Consider the following 19,345-nt stretch of genomic DNA (forward strand, 5'->3'; position numbering starts at 1 on the left):
TTTCTGGTGTTAGCGAACGTTCGGCATTTTATTTGGTTGCTTTGTTTACTCTCATTGTTGCATCTTTAGTAGCGGCTAATAATCACGGTATTACAGTTTGTTTTACTGCAGTGTTTTGTATTAAAGACATTAGTTTTAGAAATGTAGCATCGTTTTTATTTTCCACCCTTAGCGTTTTGTGTTCCCTTACCATTATGTAATGCGCAACTGACCGAAGCCATCCTCGGCATTACTTTAGAACTTTAGGTTTGATTCCAGTTTTTTTTAAATATTCTATAACGCTCCGTTTGTTCCGCTACACCGGTAGTTCCCGATACGTACCCGCGGGCGGCTCTTCGTGCGAATGCGAACCGCACAAGGTGTTACGACGGCGAACGAAGAAACGAGCATAACGGCGTGCTGTACCCTCAGCAAAGCTATGACGGCAGCAGAAGCAACCTTTGCGTAACGCTCTGCACTAACGCTAGCAGTAGTAGACCGGCGGCCGTTGCTCTGCTCACCGGTGACCAGAACCAGTAGCCGGATCGTGATAGTTGGTTGGCTCCATTCCCGGCGAGAATCTCTGCCCGCTTCCGGAGTCGCTCCTGTGGATGAAGGCAGGGAGAATAATGTATCGTTGCGGAATAACAGGAAACGAAGACTCACAGTAAGAGGGAGTTTAAAATTAGTTTGAAGCGCGAAAAGGTAAAAGCCTGTCGGTGTAATTGATGCTGTTGAATTATGGTATTGATTGTTTTTGTTTCGATGGAAGAAGCAAAAAGTAAAGTCCGGTAAACGATGAATTATGAACGCACTCGCAATAAGGCCATGTGACGGGAGGGAATGTTGCAGATGAAGCAACGGCGCAAGCCTTCGGTGCCATGGGAGTAACTTTTAACGATGGATGGTATAACGGGAATTGCTTTTTTTTTTGCAGTTGGATGCTGGAACTGGCTTACGGGTTCTGGGAATTGCGGTTCAATTAATTGTGGTTGAGTTTTTCCGACAACTTCGCACGACGTCAAGCCACAAAATAACACAATGAAATGCATTTCAAACGAAACAGGTAGGCTAGGGAGTGCGGTGTGGCAGAGAAACGGCATATTCGTTCAAGCATATTGCTGGCAACGATGTGGTAATAAAAATGTGCATCAAATTGGGTCGATGCTCTACATACCTGATACATGTCGTCCTCACCGGGTGGATCTAGACATTCAAATTCACAGCATCGTTCACCTACACGAAATTTTTTACAGAACTGTAAAGAAAGAGATACGGATAAGGGTATTATTAAGCGTGGGAGTAGCGTTTCAATACACGGAAAATAATGTACTGCAAGTTCTTCTCGAGAGACCATAACTTTAAGCTCTTTATGGGGTGTAACGCGTTTGCTCACTCAAGTATAAATGATTCTCACAAATATCCTTTAACTAGTTACGTTTTTCGCTCAATCTTTTATTGACTTCTAAAGCAAAACATCATTGAATAATCGTGGCCCTGGGCTGAAATGTTTTGTCAGTTTCTGTTTCAATTTCCTGAAGAACTCGCAGCAATTTCATTATGCAACAGGAGTAAAACAACAACAAATAAATAACCGCGTCGTTGCGAGCACAACATTTCATTCAATTTGAAGGTAAAATTCTCGAGAACTAAATTAATAAAGCTAGAGAATATTTTCCTTCTTCGCGGATGGAACGGTACCGGTCACCGAGGAGCCGTACCGTAAATCCGGTTTTTATTTCCTCTTTACCATTCCCGGGAAAGATTTAATAACAATCGTTCGAATGATTGCGCGAGCAATGGCATGGCCACGCTTAAAACTCCTACATTGAGCTAGCAAATGGAATTTCCTCTGGACCAGCATGCGATTCTGCCACTCTGCCACTGATTAAGCATCTATATTCAGGATCGAGAGAGTTTAAATAGCTAGTAAATGTCAAACTTCTCGGGTTGAAGTTTCTCAGCTTTCGGTTTGCACCGAATCGATATACGCTTGTAAAAAGGTCACCCCATCTTGAACTGGAATTCTATTTAGCTTTCTCTAGGTAAAGCATCTGAATCACCAAACCCGTAACATAATTGAGCGGTGGCGAAGAAGGTGTGTTTGTTTAAGCGTTCGTGCTGGGTTTTTGTGAAATGAAATTTATTACGGTGTTGCGCTTCATCCCGGTTAAGTGTGCAGTGTGCTAGGAGAATTGCATTTGCATACCCTTTAAATAAGTGTTTTTGGTTGGTTGCTTATCAGATGGGAAGAAAGCAGTCGAAAATGCGGGGCAACGGAAGTGGAGCGAATTGTAAAACGCGAGAGTAAATCGAAACATTCTCAGAAGGCGATAATTGCTTTGATAAAGCTTGTCCCTGAACCTGAACTGGGTTTAAATTAACTTTTGGGTTAATTTTGATTTAAGGTGATGAAAGACTGTAGACTGTGTAGTGTGGGAAAATTGAATATGCATGCATTTCCGCTGAAATTTAATTCGATTTAATTTTTATCATTCATATCTGACATTAATTAACTTTAACAAAAAATTAACTTGTGATTATTAAAAACTAGTTATGTTATAGAGTCATTCGATTGCCTCACGTGACATAGTTAAATGAAGTTTAAACCCCTATTACCTTGTGTTAACCCATTCCGTTGGCTCTTTTTACAGCCACCGAAAAAGTTTAAGGTGCTTTTGAATGCAACTGTCCAAAGCCGAGGCCCCAGATGAACCATTAAATGAATATCTCTTTTCGTTAAGTTAATTTAACGAAATTTGTCTCGTTCGTTGTCTTGCGTGTTCTCCCAACTGAGCCATCATGACATGACATCTACTTGAAGCATGATGATTGCACTGACAGCAATTATCTCTACTGGCTACATCCAAGGGCAACCAAGCGTTCAATTCGACGTACAGAAAACGTTCACAATTTTCTTGTTTTTCGCACGAATATGTGACGGAATAAGTACACTACATGCGGAAGATTCGTTCAGCAGTATCGGTGGTTCGGCTGTAACGTTTTTATCCAATGATCCGTGTAGGAGAAAATGAAACCTCCGTACGTCAGAGCATCTATTTTTATCCACCAACAATCTTGTTAGAGGTAATTGCCAATTCATTTGAGCCGAGAATCTATCCGACTCCTGCAGAGGTTTATATGTACCTTTCCATCGTATACGGATTTGCCGCACTAGGTTGTATAAGGATATTATTTTTTTTTATTGCGGCTCCTTATCTCGGCATCCAGTCCACCTAGCAATCGCATATGCTGGCGTCTGGTTCGAATCTGAAGCCTGCCCCTAATAACAGTTGATTGTAAGCTAATGAAAGCATGTTCATTAGCGTTCCGAGTGTTTTTTTTATGTTGTACTGTGAGGAATATTGATGCAGCATTTTCATACATTAGCCTTTCCATGGGTGGCTTTGTGAGATGGGTGAAGTGCACCGAGTCGGTGTAGTAAGATTTCGTGGAAGGATGTTTATTGCATTCGGAAATAAAAGAATCGAACACATTGCTCCGCCAATTGATGAATGTTGCTTCATTAAATATTGATTAAAACTGTGTTAGTATTGTAGCCATAAGACGATTTTATAGCTCATTGATCCAATTTGGCGAACCAACGATGCGATCCCACTTCTTTCCTTGGATTATACTTTAATTGTTGGCGGTACGCGTCAAAATGCAAAAAATATCTCTAGCTGTAACAGTGACGGTGACCGAAACGATGTTACGAAACGGCACATACAAAGGTTTTCAGACGGTCTGAGTTTGCAGAGCGTAGCGCAAAATGGGATGAAAAGATAAGCTTTTCTAATGCGTTCGAGCATTGTGATACGCTCCATAGCATGGAAATGGTTGATGTAATGCAAGAAAAAAAAAAACAGCAGCTGCATCTATCTGCAGCTGACGTGATAGAAGATTTTTTTTTGATGAAATTTAAAATAAAACGCCTTAAAGCTTATACAGCTTATCAACCAAAAAGAGTCTTAAGAATGTAGTAAAAGCTTAAAAGACTGATACTAACTTTTTTGATACTGATTTACGATTATTTTACGATCTTTACAAGTAGGACACTGTTTAGCTCAGTTTTTTGGGTTTTTTAATCCGAGTACAGTTTATTTGAGTAATTTACAGCTTGTGTGTATCGTGCTCCACGTGTTATCCCGAAATCTACGCTTGCTTCTTTTTCACTGACTTATGTCATTTCACGGTTCCAAACGTCAGACGGTGGTGACGTCTGGATACTTTAAAAAAAAAAAAATGAACAGACACTATGGCTGTTTTGAGTGATTATTTATTATAAAAAAATAAACCGCACTTATAAAACCTCCGTGAAAATATAATCTAACGTTGGTAAAACAAACTTTACAGCAATGTGATTTAATCTCGGATTGAAATTATCATGCAAGACCGGGTTCAAATCTGGGTTAGTTAGAGAGAGTGTTTTTTTCGTTCGGATTCGAAATGCAAGAACATTATGGAACAACTTCGTACTGAACCGTGGGCTAGCGCACCATGCTTAATTGCTGTTAAATTGCATTACTTTCCCAAACCAACAGCTACACCGTTGGATGGATGATGAACTGTTTCGCAATGAACCAGTTAAGCGGTAGCACCGGTAGAACGTGCTGGATAGGAGCACGGGTGGCGTTGAAATTCAAAATTTCCATTCTATGAAATTCAGCTATCGTCCACGATCATTATCACGGGCAGGCGGGATTCGTTTCATGCCGGATACGGTTGCACGTTGGCGCACGGACTTGGTTGGTTGGTTTTAGTGGTGGAAGTATCCGTTAATTAATGGTATAGATATTTATGTGCGCTGCAACTCGTTGCACATCTCCGGTTGAGCTGGTGCAAAGTTGATTGAATAATGGGTTTGGCTGGAGTTTTAATGCCATGCGTTCCAAATGGTGCATATGTTGGTTGAAGTGCAGCAGCTGTGATAGTACACACAAAAGGTGCAGCAGGTACAGAAAGAAGGCATAGCGTAATTAATGTATGGCGAGCGTTTGGTGCCATTTATATTAAATTCCATATTTCATCAATTATAGTTCAGTTGCATTACGGTTGTCCAACATTAATTTTAACAATAAAACTAATATAACCGTGTTCTTCTGTTTATTTTGAAGGATATGTGGTTTCATATTTTCTCGTAACGAATGTTTGTGATATAAATAATACAACCACCAGTACGGCGACTATCGCCCTCGGTATCATCACATGCATAATGTTTCACTCAGCGGTGTTCGTCTGGGACGGAATGTCCCCTACGAGAAATTGTTTGCCATATCCCATTGGACCTTTTTCAATTGCAATGAGAGGGTTCCGTTTCTAACTCTTTTGAATAACGTGGAATTTTATTTTGAAGCTGAAGTTGTTGGAATTTATACCCTGAAGCTGTATGTTGGTATCAATAAGTTGCACGGTATGTGTCCTGGGAATTGGTAAAATTTGCAAAACGAGTTTCGTAGAACCAAGGGAGAACTGAAATACGTATGAATATCGGTGTTTCCGTATAACACGAATAATGAAAGATATGTTTCTGTGTATATATGCTATTATGTATGTTGTAATATTTAAAATAGTTTACTTTTATGATGTTACCCAACTCAAGAAATAAAATAACAAGTAACAAACACTCAAGAAAAATGAGTTGAAAATTTTAGCAAAATATCATCTACAGATCTGATTCGAGACTTATGTAATAAAATAGATGATGGATCATAAAAACATGTTAAAATATAATTAAACTCAACTTGTTGCGTAATTATTTGACCAACTAGTTAATTAGATCCATGATCATTACCCAACCAATGGCACTCTGGAGTCCACTTCAACGGATATTTAGTATCTTGACTGTAGGGGTTTCAGAGGTGGAAGTGTAGGGAATTCGTTCTGAAAGAGTTTTTTTGATGCCATAATTGACTTAGCTGGTTTAATTTAAAATGAATTTTGAATGAATGAACATTATATCTGAATGACAATTTATTTTCATTCATTTTCAAACATGTATGTAAAGGGTTTCGAATAATTAGTGACAACCACAACCAGACAGCGAGCGTCTTCTTTCCGCTACATGACCGCGACTAACTCTTTATTATAAAAATTCCGTGTTTTTATACCCATCGTCATATCATCGCTTCTCTTTCTCCTACTCTCTCTTATTTTTTTACAGCGGCACTAATGCGGCGGTGCACCTCCCAAACATTCCTTCTTACATGTATTTTAAATGTGTTTGTATTTTAAATGTGTTTAAATGTGTATGTTTCTTTTCAAACATGCATTTTGAAATGAGATGGGAATTGTCATTTTTTCACACAATCATGAATTAATTGGTACCAGGTACTGGGCGTCTCCATCAGAAGTTTTTGAATGCTTCTCTCATTTGTTTCGATTTTTGAAGCTATTTCGAGAGAGTAACATGATTTAAAAAATTAAATACAACTTTTTTATGTGTTTTTTAATCTTTATCGGCAAAACAACCTCAAGAGGTCTTAGGTCTGCCATTTCTTGGCTTTCTTTGACTCTATTTACCCGTAGCAGGATAATCAGTTCTGCGTTCGGGGGATTAGTCCTGAGGGGTTTTGGGATCGGTCGGTGAGTGTTGTGTGAAGACCAACGCTGCCATTTCAATTTCGATATACGTGGCTATTAGTACGGTGAAAGTATACCAAAATTAATCAACAGTCTCCCATAACATTGAATATTGACCGATACCAGGCGTCTCCATGGGTAAACATTTTCTAGAATTAATTCTCTTATTACCGTTTTTTCGCGTGTATAACGACCCCCTTGATAAATTATTCAATGTTGTTAGAAAAAGATTTTTTTATGTAAAGTTTCACAACGTAAAACATTATATCAATACAATTCATAATTAACACATAAATTCACATTATTGTTCCTTTTCGTTGTCACTGGAGTTTTCATGCACATTATCAACGATGCAATTAGCAATACGGCATGGCCGTTCTTGAAGCAATAAAAAAAAATCAACGATGTAATTGTAAATATTGTCATCCTCGTTATCACGTTCTGTATAAATTGTATCATTCTGAGTGCCAGAATTGTAAAGCTATTACCTATGTAAAACGACCCCCTTAACCTAACTTAGGCCATCTTTTAGTAAAAAAGTGGTTGTTATACGCACTAAAGTACGGTACTTGCAGAAGATATTTATAAAGTTGGTTGAGTATCACCTAGGTCATACATAAACCTAAAACATAAAAAAAGTCACGTAATGTGTTTAGAAGTTTGTTAATTTATATCATGAAATGCAAAGTTAAGACATGGTGCACTCTAAAACTTAGGAAAACTTTTTTAATAACTAAAATAGCGATGTGAATCATGTCAAAAACGTCAACAGAATGAGTTTCTTTACTCATAGTGAATGTTCATATTAAGTATTGTTGCTACTAACATTTGTTTTTGGTAGTATTACAAATCCATTTATACGAAACCAAACACTGGAGAACTTAGAGAAGAAATACTATATCTCTTGACAAGGAAGGGAAGAAAGGAATATCAGAATCATAAGTTTCTTATACGAACGAGCGAAATTGTAAGCGAACGTAGCGAAATATTGAAAGTTTTCAAAGCATTTCTCATTAACTTCTCTTCTCTTACTATCACTCTGTTAGCAACTTAACAACTGGACTCACTTGCCATTAGATTAACAGGTTTTTTTTGTTACAAAACAATCATCAATCTTGGCATTGATTGTATGCATTCCGCTGCTAAAAAATAAATCTGCTAATAGCTGAAAATCTGACAACTTCATTTACTGTTTTTGTTAGGTAAAAACGTGTCCAGTCGTAGGTTGCATAACTTTGATAGCTGATTGGTACGGAATGTTTACCTCCCATGAGTTAGTTGGTGCACGTTTTGCACTTCCGGATGTAGGGCGCGTTAGCTTTAAGGAAGTGTTTGGTTAGCCGATTGAAGAGGTAAATCCTTGGAAAGCTTAAGCGTGAGCTGGTACGAATGAGTGAGTGATGGTGTGGTTTACTCGTTGGAGAATAAACTTTACATCAGCTTTACAGAACCGTTCATACGTGCACACCGGTTGTCGTGGAGAGTAGGAGAGCGGTTGTTTTACACGTCGAGTTGACATTTATCCCGGCATGTATACTTGCAGCATTAAGCCCATGATCTACACGATACCGGTACGATACCACTCGCTGGGGGCTTTAGCTAGCGTTACCATACAAAAGCCACACGGAGCATGCAACGTACGTGGTAAATCTGGATGCTTGAGTTGGATGAGTGAATGGTCACGGGAGGAGTGTAGCCAGGTTTGTGCAGGTATGCCCTTCCTGGTGCCATTGTAGGTCACGGTGCGCTAGCTCGATGAATGCTTTGATCGTCTATTCTCTTTCATATTGCTTGATGGCGATACTACGGGCGGAATTTCGTATGGTTCAATAAGCATACTATGCATTTTCAAGCAGTTCAAATGCAACTAAAATTGCGTCTGTAAGATAAGTTTAGATAGGGCTCTACCAGGAACGTGAGCAATAACATAAGCTGGATCGTTGAAGTATATGATCGAATGTTAAGGTTGAGCACGTTAGTAGAATATTCATTTCACTACGGTTTTGTGGTAACGAATATGGATTTATTTTTAATATGGCTATACAGCTCACGATGTTAACAACTAACTTAATATAACTAAATATAATAATTAATTTAATATAATAATTTAATAATAATCTAATCTAATCTAATCTAATAATAATCTAATTTAATATAATCTTAAAAGATTCCCACTGTAGCAATAAATGCATTTTAAAATATAATTCTTTTTTAATATTCAAGAGGAATGGCTTACATTTGATACAATTTTTGTTTATCAAATATTCATATCTGTCGTGTGCAGCTTAACCTGTGAAGCATAAATGTATATTTATTTTTTCAAATTCAAGCTATAAAAACTATTCACATGACCGAGTACACCCGCGTAAAGTTATCCTTTCGCAGTTTGGAGAAGAAAATGTCTTCAAACTAATGTGAATTTTACCATAGGTTTCAATAGATTCGGCCTGAGCCATTCTTTATGAATAAAAAAAAAACAACCAAATCACGAAGTATAAATGTTACTGTTGGAAACTTTAAAGTTCTGGCTGGTCTGTTGAACGAGGTGTGTTTTTGTTCATAAAAGGTGCTTGAACGGAGAACCAAAGCTACAACCTACTGCCTGGAAACACTTCATTACCGTACCGTAAGAGAAACGTCGAGCAAACATGCTAAAACAACACATGGTGAGCAGTAGTTTTTCATAACACTTAAGTATGCAAATAATTCCGAACAACAGCTGCGTTGGTTACCGCTGAGAACCGTTCACTCGGTGACTAACGCATTAAGCTTTTGACACATCAAAAAACCCAACCTGAGTAAAGCAACTGCAGAAAGTGGAAGCAGTGTACGGTAAGTGTTTGGTTAAGTTATAGGAACAAAAAAAGTGCCAAGCATCTAGCATCTCAATGTAGTATGTGTTTTTTTTTTTGGTTTCGCATGTTTTCATTATAAAATACGGCTATTGATGGATTAAGTTTGCTGCTTGATGCTTTAAGCAGGTTTTGCATAGTTTTCTGAACCTATTGAGCTTTAAATACTAGAGAGATCTTCTTTCTCTTCATTCTTTTCACCGTGATTTTGTTACTTATAAGTGTGTTCTTGATAATTTATTGATCAATTTGATGTAGTTTTTTAAAAGGTATGAATTTTAACAATGGTCACGTTCAATTAAAACGAACCAGCTACCATGGACTGGCACAAGGGTCCTGTCTGAGCCCCCTGCTATATAATTTTTATGTGAGTGAAATAGATTCTTGTCTAGCACCCAACTGCAGTATTAGACAATTGGCAGACGACGGCGTCATTTCAGTCGCTAGCAGGGACGCCGTCGAAATACAACAGGCTTTACAAACCACTCTGGACAATCTTGCCGAGTGGTCCGATAACCTTGGTATCAAGTTCTCTACAACGAAAACTGAAATGGTAGTATTTTCTCCTTTTAGCGACACCGAAAAAAATAGGGAGAAAAGACTATATGAACCAAACATTGATGTTTTTTTTATATGGGGAAAAGATATCAATCACCGACAATTTTCGATACCTTGGTGTTTGGTTCAACTCCAGGCTCAACTGGAGCGTGCACATCACCCAGCTGATAAAAAAAATGCTCGAAAAGAATCAACTTTCTAAGGACAATCACAGGATTTTGGTGGGGCGCACACCCATCAGATGTCCTGCGACTGTATAAGACTACGGTACTCTCCGTATTGGAATATGGTTGCATATGCTTCCATTGGGCATCCAATACGCAGTTCCTTAAATTGGAAAGACTACAGTATCGTAGTCTTAGACTCGCACTAGGGAGCATGAAATCTACGCACAACATGTCCCTAGAAGTGATGGCCGGAGTGATGCCGCTGAGATTACGTTTTGAAATGCTGTCGCTTCGCCTTCTCGTTCGTTCTTCAGTATCAAATCCCTTGATCATAGAAAATTTTAAAGCGCTTATAGAGACAGGTTCTAAGAGCAAAATTATTAATATCTTTAATGATTTTGTTACTCTACAAGTCAATCCCAGCGCCCCACAAGCAGTAAACCGTGCTGCCCTTCCTGAGTGCTACAGTTCTATTGTTAGTACGGACTCCTCGTTGCGTGAGGAGATCAAGATCATTCCTCATGATCTTCGCCCGAGGGTTGTGCCGGGCATTTTTGTGAACAAGTACGGCCATATTGACAAAATGAACCAGTATTACACTGATGGGTCATCCTCTGAGGAGGGCACTGGCTTCGGTGTTTTTGCAGCCATGTTCCGTGTTCACGGCTGAGCTTGCCGCAATTTTTTACGCACTATTGTTAATAGCAGCGAGTCCCCCGTATCAGTACTTCATGCCTTAGTGCTATTGAAGCACTGAAAACACCGAGGGCTGTTAAGAGCCAAGACTATTTCGTAGTTAAAATTGTTGAGTTGCTCGGCTCTGTGTTTAACAAGGCGTTTAGAATATCGCTAATCTGGGTCCCTTCTCATTGCGGAATTCCCGGCAATAAAGAAAGCAGACTCACTGGCCAAAACAGGCGCCACAGAAGGCGTTTTTTACGACAGGCCTATCTCAACCCAAGAATTCCTCCGTTCACCACAGCAACTTTTCCTGTCAAGATGGCAGAGCATGTGGGAAGCGGACGAACTCGGGAGATTCCTTTTCTCGATCTCTCCGCAAGTGTCCCTGCGGCCTTGGTTCGGTGGGCTCCCTGTAGATCGTGCTTTCATTCGAATGATGTCCCGACTCATGTCGAATCATTTCGCTTTGGATGGACATCTACAGCGTATTAATCTGGCAACGTCAAAGGTATGTGGCTGCGGTGTAGGATTTCACGATGTGGACCACCTTCTGTGGTCCTGCGTGGAGTTTGAAACCGCCAGACCTTCCTTGTTGGATGCGGCCGGGATAATCGGAAGGCTCCCGGGTACTCCAATACGTGACATTTTGGGGTGTAAGGACCTCAAGTTTATGAGGCTCATTAACTGCTTTGCGCGAGATAACGGACTTATCCTTTGATTCCTATCCTTAATTTCCATTGTTCCCATATCCCTTCGTAGTCCATCTTTTGTTTTTTGTTGTCTTTGTGGATAATTGTTTTATGTAGTGCCACTTTAAGCCGATGAGAAAACAGTCACCTCCAAGGACAACGCCAAAACCACTGAAAGGGAGGCAGATTTATTGGTGTATACTTGTAGTCCGTCTCTAACCCATCTGCTGTCTTGTTTTGTTCTAGTTCCGTTAAGGGTCGGCCAAAGTCGAACATAGTAGGATGTTGTACCACGTACAATAGATGCAACACATAAACCACTATGCATCACAACAACTAAAACAATAGCCACGGATCAATACCATCACACAAAACAATAGGACAACAGACTATCACATACAACAACGATAGACAAACGACAAACAACATCGAAATACACCAACTACCATCACAACCTAGCATGCCCGGGATAAGGTAAATCGCAAGGAGGAAATGCCTTATGACAAAAAATTGTTATTTTCACTCAACACAAACGGTGTTGAAAATACGGCATTGCCGTCATAATGGAATTTAAATTATTAATTTAAAAAAATGTAGTTTTTCTTTTTATAAAAGTATAATCGATGCTTAAATTTTATAGCAATAAACGGCGATGAAAAACGAAATGAATGTTTAAAAAACAAAGGAATGAAAAATTTATACACAAGTGCAATCATTTTAGTTCTGTTCTGAGTAAACTCGAATTTCTTTATAGCAAAAAAAACGGTTTAAAACATTTCTGAAATCTCGCTTCTGACGAAACGCTTCTACAAAATGTGACGAAGCTGGATTACTCGAATTATATATTTTATCATACCCACAATGTTTTGCAACTTATTTCGGAGGAAAAAAAAATCCAAGAATCACATCCTAATTAGTAAGAGCATGAAAATGATTAAGAGCACCAACAAATGCGCCGTAGCAAACAATTGGGAAACAACATTTAATTATCGTGTAAGAACAAAGCTTTCCGGTCACAGACCAAACGGTTGATGGTATTTTCGCGCGCAAATGTGGTTCGTACTTTCGCGCTTCGTTCGCATTCGGGAAGCGCACGCTCGTCTCAACCATGCGTTATGATTCACCCGCTTTTATTGTCACTGTCTTCATCAAGCTTTTTCCTGTGCCATCACGCTCGTTGGATCGAGCACCTTAACGTTTCACTTTTCGACAGCTGAGCAGGATAGGACAACTTTTTTCCACGTGATTTAATGAACTCGTAGCTGCGTCTCACGGTTAGGGAGATTGGGGATGGAGAATAAGGGGGAAGGCCTAGAATACAGCCGTGGATGTAGTTTATGAGCATGCTAATTGGAGAATCTAATTAAAAAGTTTCTTCGGTTTTTGAAATTTCTGGTCGGTTTTGGAACATTGTTTTCCTTGGTTTGGAAAGCCGATGCTCCTTGCGGTACAGCAACATGTCAAACGATGCGAATGGGTGTTTGGTGGAAATAATGGTGGAAGTAATTTATTCCGATAGCTCGCTCGCGGTAAGGTACGATTTTTGAAGCTGTTTAACCGAGTAGCCAGATAAGTGGTGAGCTTGAAGGGCAATTTTAAAGATCGCAGAAACGTTGTACGGAAACCGATTCCTAGAATCTATGCAATGTAAAATAATTAATCGATTACATAAAAATTGTGATCTTTAAGAATACTTCTGGGCAAACCACCAGAGCGAAGGTTCTAAGAAACTTGTTTAAAGTAAAGTTTACAATTAACACCTTTAGAATAATAAGCCTTCAGTTCTGCAGAGGTGCAAAATCATACCTTCAAGCGTATTTCACCGTCACCTCCCTTATTATGCATCACAACATCATTATGAATCAATTCTGTTTGAATAATTGTTCAACAATTCAATAACACAGCTTTCATCGATTGATCGACATTACCTCGTCACGCTGTAATGGGGCCGCGATTTAAATTGCGTAGCACCAACCCGTCGGTAAACAGAGCAAGATGCTAGAACGATGAATGTTTGCATAATTTCGCGCAAGAATGTGGTACGCGTCGAATAATAAAATCTGTACCAGCAAATCACAATCGATGGCGTGTGGATGTTTTATTTTTAACAGAGACGTGTACACAAGCGGTTTATGCTCGAAAGCAAATTTATTGTCGACCATGTTAGCGTCCGTTTTGGTGGTGATGCCATAAATTATGCTCCCTTTTTGTAATAGCAGTACCAAATGGTCGATTCAATTTTGACGTAAAGGAAACACTGAGCCGAATACCACACAACGATGGATGCCACTGGCTGCAATGTGAAAAGCGGTATGGGATTGTTGCACAAATTTTGCACATTATAATATAAATTTCCGGTGCCGTTCAAGTGGTTTGTGTGCATCGTGTTTGCTTCCGTTTAAATTCCGAATCACATCAGTGGCTTTGATTTTTGTTATCATTGTTCAAGTGTTTCACCGTTCGTGCTTGCTCGTATGAGTTGGAAAGTGGATTGTTTGTTGCGAAACTCAATTAAAACTGATTGAAATGTGAAGTACAATGCTTAAGCCAGTTGCCGTACGTGTCAGCAAATAAAGTGACAATAAAGGATCTATCGAAAACGCTATAGTGGATTCTTTTATGAAAAAGTAAAACCTTTTGCTGTTGTTATTTTAGTTAAATCATGATGGTTTATTGGAAAGAGTTCTTGCGAAACTGAACTTAAATTTTGTTTGTATCATGTGTGTGGAATCTCATTTGTAAACACTTACATAGGGTGGATCACAGTATATTGCTTTGCACCATAGCGGCTCAGAGTGGTAGCACACACACAAGCTGCACACCCCCGGTCCAGGTACGTAGAGTAGACCGTGTGCGACCGAGTTTCCTTGGAAGTCGACACAATCCTCTTCTAGGCTTGCTGTAAAGAAAGAAGAAAAAAAACCCCGATCGTTGTAAGTAGGCAAAAGGAACACGTGACAGTAAACTGACAAAACAAATTTCGAATTTTGCCGTAGTTATGAAGTTTGCCGAAAGCACTAGCATTTGTTAATCGATTATGCTTCGATTATACATCCATACCAAACACTTGTGGTACAGAGCTGAAAGTTCCATTCGAAATAGTTCCTGGATATATTTACTTTCCGAAGTTTGTGGACATAGTTTATCGTGCGAGCAGCAACAGCGAATAGACGATAAGAGAAAGTTTGTTGTACGATTTTTTTTTCCAGAAACAAGTTATCAGTGTGACATTATGTTGTATTATGAGTTGGGAACATATTCAAATGTTCTAGAGAAAAGTAATATGCTGATATTCGCTGTAATAGATGATTAAAGCTTCAACAATAACGAAATATGTGTAATTTAACTTAATTTATTGATTTTATTATTTATTAGTCGCTATCGTTCATGAGAAGTGGTAGCATAGTCATGATTTGTTCATGAGGAGTAGACTAGTAGACTCAGAAATAACTAAACTAAGTAGGCGTGTAGGCGTAAAAATAGTCATGGCGTCGTAGTGTCTTACAGAGCATTTCATGTTCCAGAATATTTCATCCTAGAAACCAACGCACGTTAATTGTGGCTCTTCAAGATATTTTTAATCATTGGAGAAAACTTCCAACGCACGTATGCGCAACACAAAAACGTACCATGGGGATTTTGTATCTGGCCAAAACTTGTCCTGTTCTTCCATAACTACTGATTAAATGTGACAGCTAAGTGGCACAGAGTTTACGCCATTGAAATTCGTTGCACTATTTCCACAACAACCAAACTGGTAGTTAACTAGACGAGCGTCTAAGGCCAAAGTTGACAAGCATTAGACGTACCGTGCAACGCTTCCTATGTTGCAAAGCCATGTCACAAGCCATTCAACAGCGGCTTTATCTCATAAAGGAAATTACTTAAAGCAGTATTAGGAGAACGGGTTATAAGGAGAGTGGAACAAATGGTGGGTTGCGGAAAAACTTCCAACGACAACAAATTTTGTCTAGTTAGAGACAGCGAAGCACAATAAGATTTCGCTAGGAAAGTTGTGCATAATCTGCTACTGCCACTACCGGGAATAGAAAGATAGATGATACCGCAGTGAAGAAAGTGAACGAGAAGCGAGTGAACGATTGCAGGCTTAACGCTCTTAGAAATGAGTATTCAGATTTGAAGGATACTTGAATAAGAATGAGGCCCCCAGTTTCCTGCCAACTGTAGAATCCTGTTATCATTTGTCTTGAGGAACGCGTAGTGTAGCATCTCAATTCGTAGCTGTCGAGTGTAGCAGTAGGTAGTTGCGCAAAGGTCAAGATAATCAATTGTTAGGAATGCTTATGCAAGCAAGCAATTGTGTAGACATGCAATTAGAGAAATTAGCTACCCAAATAATGCCGGAATGTAACACATTAGGCACGATTCCTCGATTTGTAAGTTGTATGCTTTCACATTTTCAAAGATTTCAAATATAGAAGGCGTTTTTTCCCAAAATAAACTAATACTATTGGTTCATATTCTAGACAGCTAATTGTTAGGCGCATATTGTTGGTTTGGAGACACGGTTTGGTGGTGTATAAGTAGCGACACGATAGGATCGAGGTAAAATGCCACCCACCTCAAACCCCCGTAGCAACGATTGACTATCCGGCTACGTGGTAGAATACATCTAGTAAGCCAGAAAAGGCAAGAATTACCTTATAGGTCGTTACGGTAAGAATAACGAAAGAGAGAGAGAGAGAGAGAGAAAGAGAGAGGTGGTTTGGTAGATATTTCCTTCCTAGAAGTTAGATAAAGGAAATTGAGCGGTTTTATGACAATGATGTCGTAATTGTGTAGGTGTTTTCAGCAACATATTCTCACATTTCATTACCTTTACCTAACAAACAGGGGTGCAGGAAATTTCTGAAACATTATTTCTAAAGTTTTTTCTTCCAAGAAAAACATTTCCAAGATTTCACTAGCTTTCAGGTTTATTCATGAAGAACGACCAGGCAATAGACAATTTAATAGCTTGCTTGTACCAATAGCTATTGGTAACTTAATTCATGGCACAATTGAAGTTAGTCAGTAGAAACAGTTCCATTTCTGAACAGTGAAAGGGCGTACACGTTTACTCGGTCAATTTCACTACCTACTTTATGTATTATTATCTATTGAAACCCGGTTTGTGAGATATTTTGCAGGGAAGTTTCATTTTTATGCAAACAATGACTTGTTGAGGATCGAGTAATAGGATTCCTCAATTGCCTTCTAGACCTTTTTTCTCTCCTGATTGCTGTACACTAATTGTCCATGGCTATGTCGTCCAGTTTGATGGACTCTCTTTACTTCATTACACACAATGCAGCACACATAATAACGTGAAAGGAATAGGCTGACTTTGAACGATTGCTTGAGGCTCAGATACGACTGACTTTTACTGACACATCCGCTTAAGAAAGTCCAGACTGTCTAGGTACTCAGTTACTAATTGTCGGAAAGCTTTAATTCTCAAGGGAAATGAAAACATTACTTGGTTCTTCATCTTTTTTTAATGAGTATGCCCACTGTCGGTTGCCTAAAGCATGGCTTTTGTTTGACACTTCAGTTTTTCCCCAGATTGAAGACGATACTATAAATGGTATAACGACTATATCGGGTGAACACGACGTGCCTCACCATGAGTTTCGTTCTAATGTGTTATGTGGAAGTTACAAGTAAACTTTTAGCATAATTTAAATATAACTGAGGACAAATTGGGTAGCTACCAAAGACGAAACATGTCCGATACTTCACTGGGTACGTCCGCTTAATCCATTAATTTAATGCATACGTTAACTCAAGTCCAGATACAAATCAACTAATACTAGGTTTAGTTAGACACGAGAGAGGTTCGATTTAATAGCGAGTATTTAATTCGTGTAGAGCACTGTTGGTAGATCAGCATTGAATTAGGTTGATACATTTGATTTGGCAGAAAACTTTAGTTTTGCTAAGATATGGTTCCGTTGCCAACTTGTGGCTAGGTATGATACACCCGCCAAGCCTCGACGAATGCAAACCAGTGCAAATGAATTTTATCTCCTTCGATCGATACGGCAAACAGCTGCTGTATAACACATGCATAACTAAATTTTCCTCCTGTCACCTGTACACATCGCCTGTCATCGGCACAGGTAGACTTGAAACGGGATGAAATGTAATTGGCAATAGGTTTTGTGTGCAATCGTGCTGGTAAACCAAATGCTGGATGTGCCGTGGCACAGATACAGCGTGCAACAGTTCAGCGGCTTATAATCGATTTAGATAGTACTATTTTTAGACCTCGTTGCGGTCTCTGTATAATATCGAGTTAAGTTGTATCACAGTGCAGTGGTTTGACGTACTTTTGGTCGCAAACTGGGTAAGTTGCCCATGGACGGCAGTGGTTGTACCAAAGGCAACTCAGGCAACCCACTCACCAACCATTCATTATTGTGCTTGCAGAGCACGTGAAGCGTATGACGCTCCAAACGTGTAAGGTCGAAGACTAGCGACAGTTGGTCCTAGAGGCAGTTCCCCTGCGGTGACACGAGCTGGAATAAGTTGATCGAGTTTCGGGAGTGTGTGTTTTCTCGAAGAATTTAATTACGATCGTACCGCGTGGTACGGTGGCAGTACGTGAAACGGAAAACGGAAGCTGGACTCGAATGCGAAACATTTGCCGCAGGCTACGAAACGGAAATGCTCAGCACAAGTTCCCACGTTGCTGGCCGAAGGACGCCAATGTGTTACTATTTACGTCCTGTTTCCCATTGCCTCTCTTGAAAGCGTGTGTACGGTGCAATTATGTTTGTTCATGGGGTAGGTCCCGTTGGTAGCATTGGGTGGCCGGGTTCGGCTCGTTGGGTGTCATCAAGCGATAGAATTACATTAGCAATTGACCAGAGCAGTTATGGGCGGGCGCAGGAGTAGATCATAGTGAAGATGCATGCAAACAACAACTTTCAGGTGAAGCATAAGCTGGAAATGGCACCGGTGATTCTGTTTTTGATTATGACGAAACCTGTAAAGTGGATAATATTTCTTAAGTCAAAATATAATTCGTTGAATGGTTCTAAGAATAGTTAGCACGCGGATGAGCTATCTAATTGCAGTTGCGCAATTGCCAATTAATTTGTAAACGAATCTTCTTGTTTCTGAAGCGTAAGATCAACTGGAAGTAAATGAAGTAAACGAAAACGGCAAAAGGGTAATACAGGCAGTCCCCGAGATACGCTATTATAGCGGACCGCTATAATCCGGGAAAAACCGGCGTAACTTGAACTTCCGCGTAAGTCGAATCCTGGTGCAATTTCGTTTATACTTTAAAGTCATAGAGTTTCTACACTTCATGTAATCAACGAATCAGGCGATTTTTAGAAAGAATGTTAAGTTTAAAAGAAATGTTTTATATGACAAAAAAAGTATTTTCGACCAATTTTTCGCCTTTTAACTTAAATTTTATGCTATAAACTAGCTCATCTGTCAAATTACCAAAAACCGCGGATCTCGGGGACTGCCTGTATATTGAAATCATCGACTTTTTACTCATTGCTGAAAGCTCACGAATTAATAGCAGCAGCAATGTCTTTGAAGACGATTCTAACAGCATTTAGCACCTTTAACGAAGTTTAACTAGCCGATTATTGAATTATAAGCACAGTAAGTGTAATGTATTATTCTGTAAATGTGTTGGTTAGCTAAGGGATTGAAAAGTATTTGTCCATCAGAAATACTTCCTTACATAGGTATTGCCATCGATGAAACGTTTGATTACACAGGGCAGTACAAATACTTGCGGTTATTGAACAATTGATTGTCAATTCTGGTAACCAACACGAAAGTACCCAGCTCGCTACTGATTGTGGGC

General features: G+C 39.3%; 1 protein-coding gene across 1 annotated transcript in view; it reads right to left on the minus strand.

The window, feature by feature from the left end:
- Positions 1-34: 34 nt before the first annotated feature.
- LOC128304797 (uncharacterized) overlaps positions 35-19,345 on the minus strand; it is a 30,029-nt gene continuing 10,718 nt past the window's right edge. Inside the window, exons 2-4 of the mRNA XM_053042036.1 lie at positions 14,259-14,407; positions 1,157-1,237; positions 35-584 (exon numbers count right to left, since the gene is read on the minus strand). Of these exons, the coding sequence (XP_052897996.1) occupies positions 417-584; positions 1,157-1,237; positions 14,259-14,407 (398 nt within the window). The 3' untranslated portion in view covers positions 35-416. The remainder of the gene's footprint in view (positions 585-1,156; positions 1,238-14,258; positions 14,408-19,345) is intronic.

The sequence above is a fragment of the Anopheles moucheti genome, chromosome 2, assembly GCF_943734755.1.
Source record: "Anopheles moucheti chromosome 2, idAnoMoucSN_F20_07, whole genome shotgun sequence".
Taxonomy (NCBI): domain Eukaryota; kingdom Metazoa; phylum Arthropoda; class Insecta; order Diptera; family Culicidae; genus Anopheles; species Anopheles moucheti.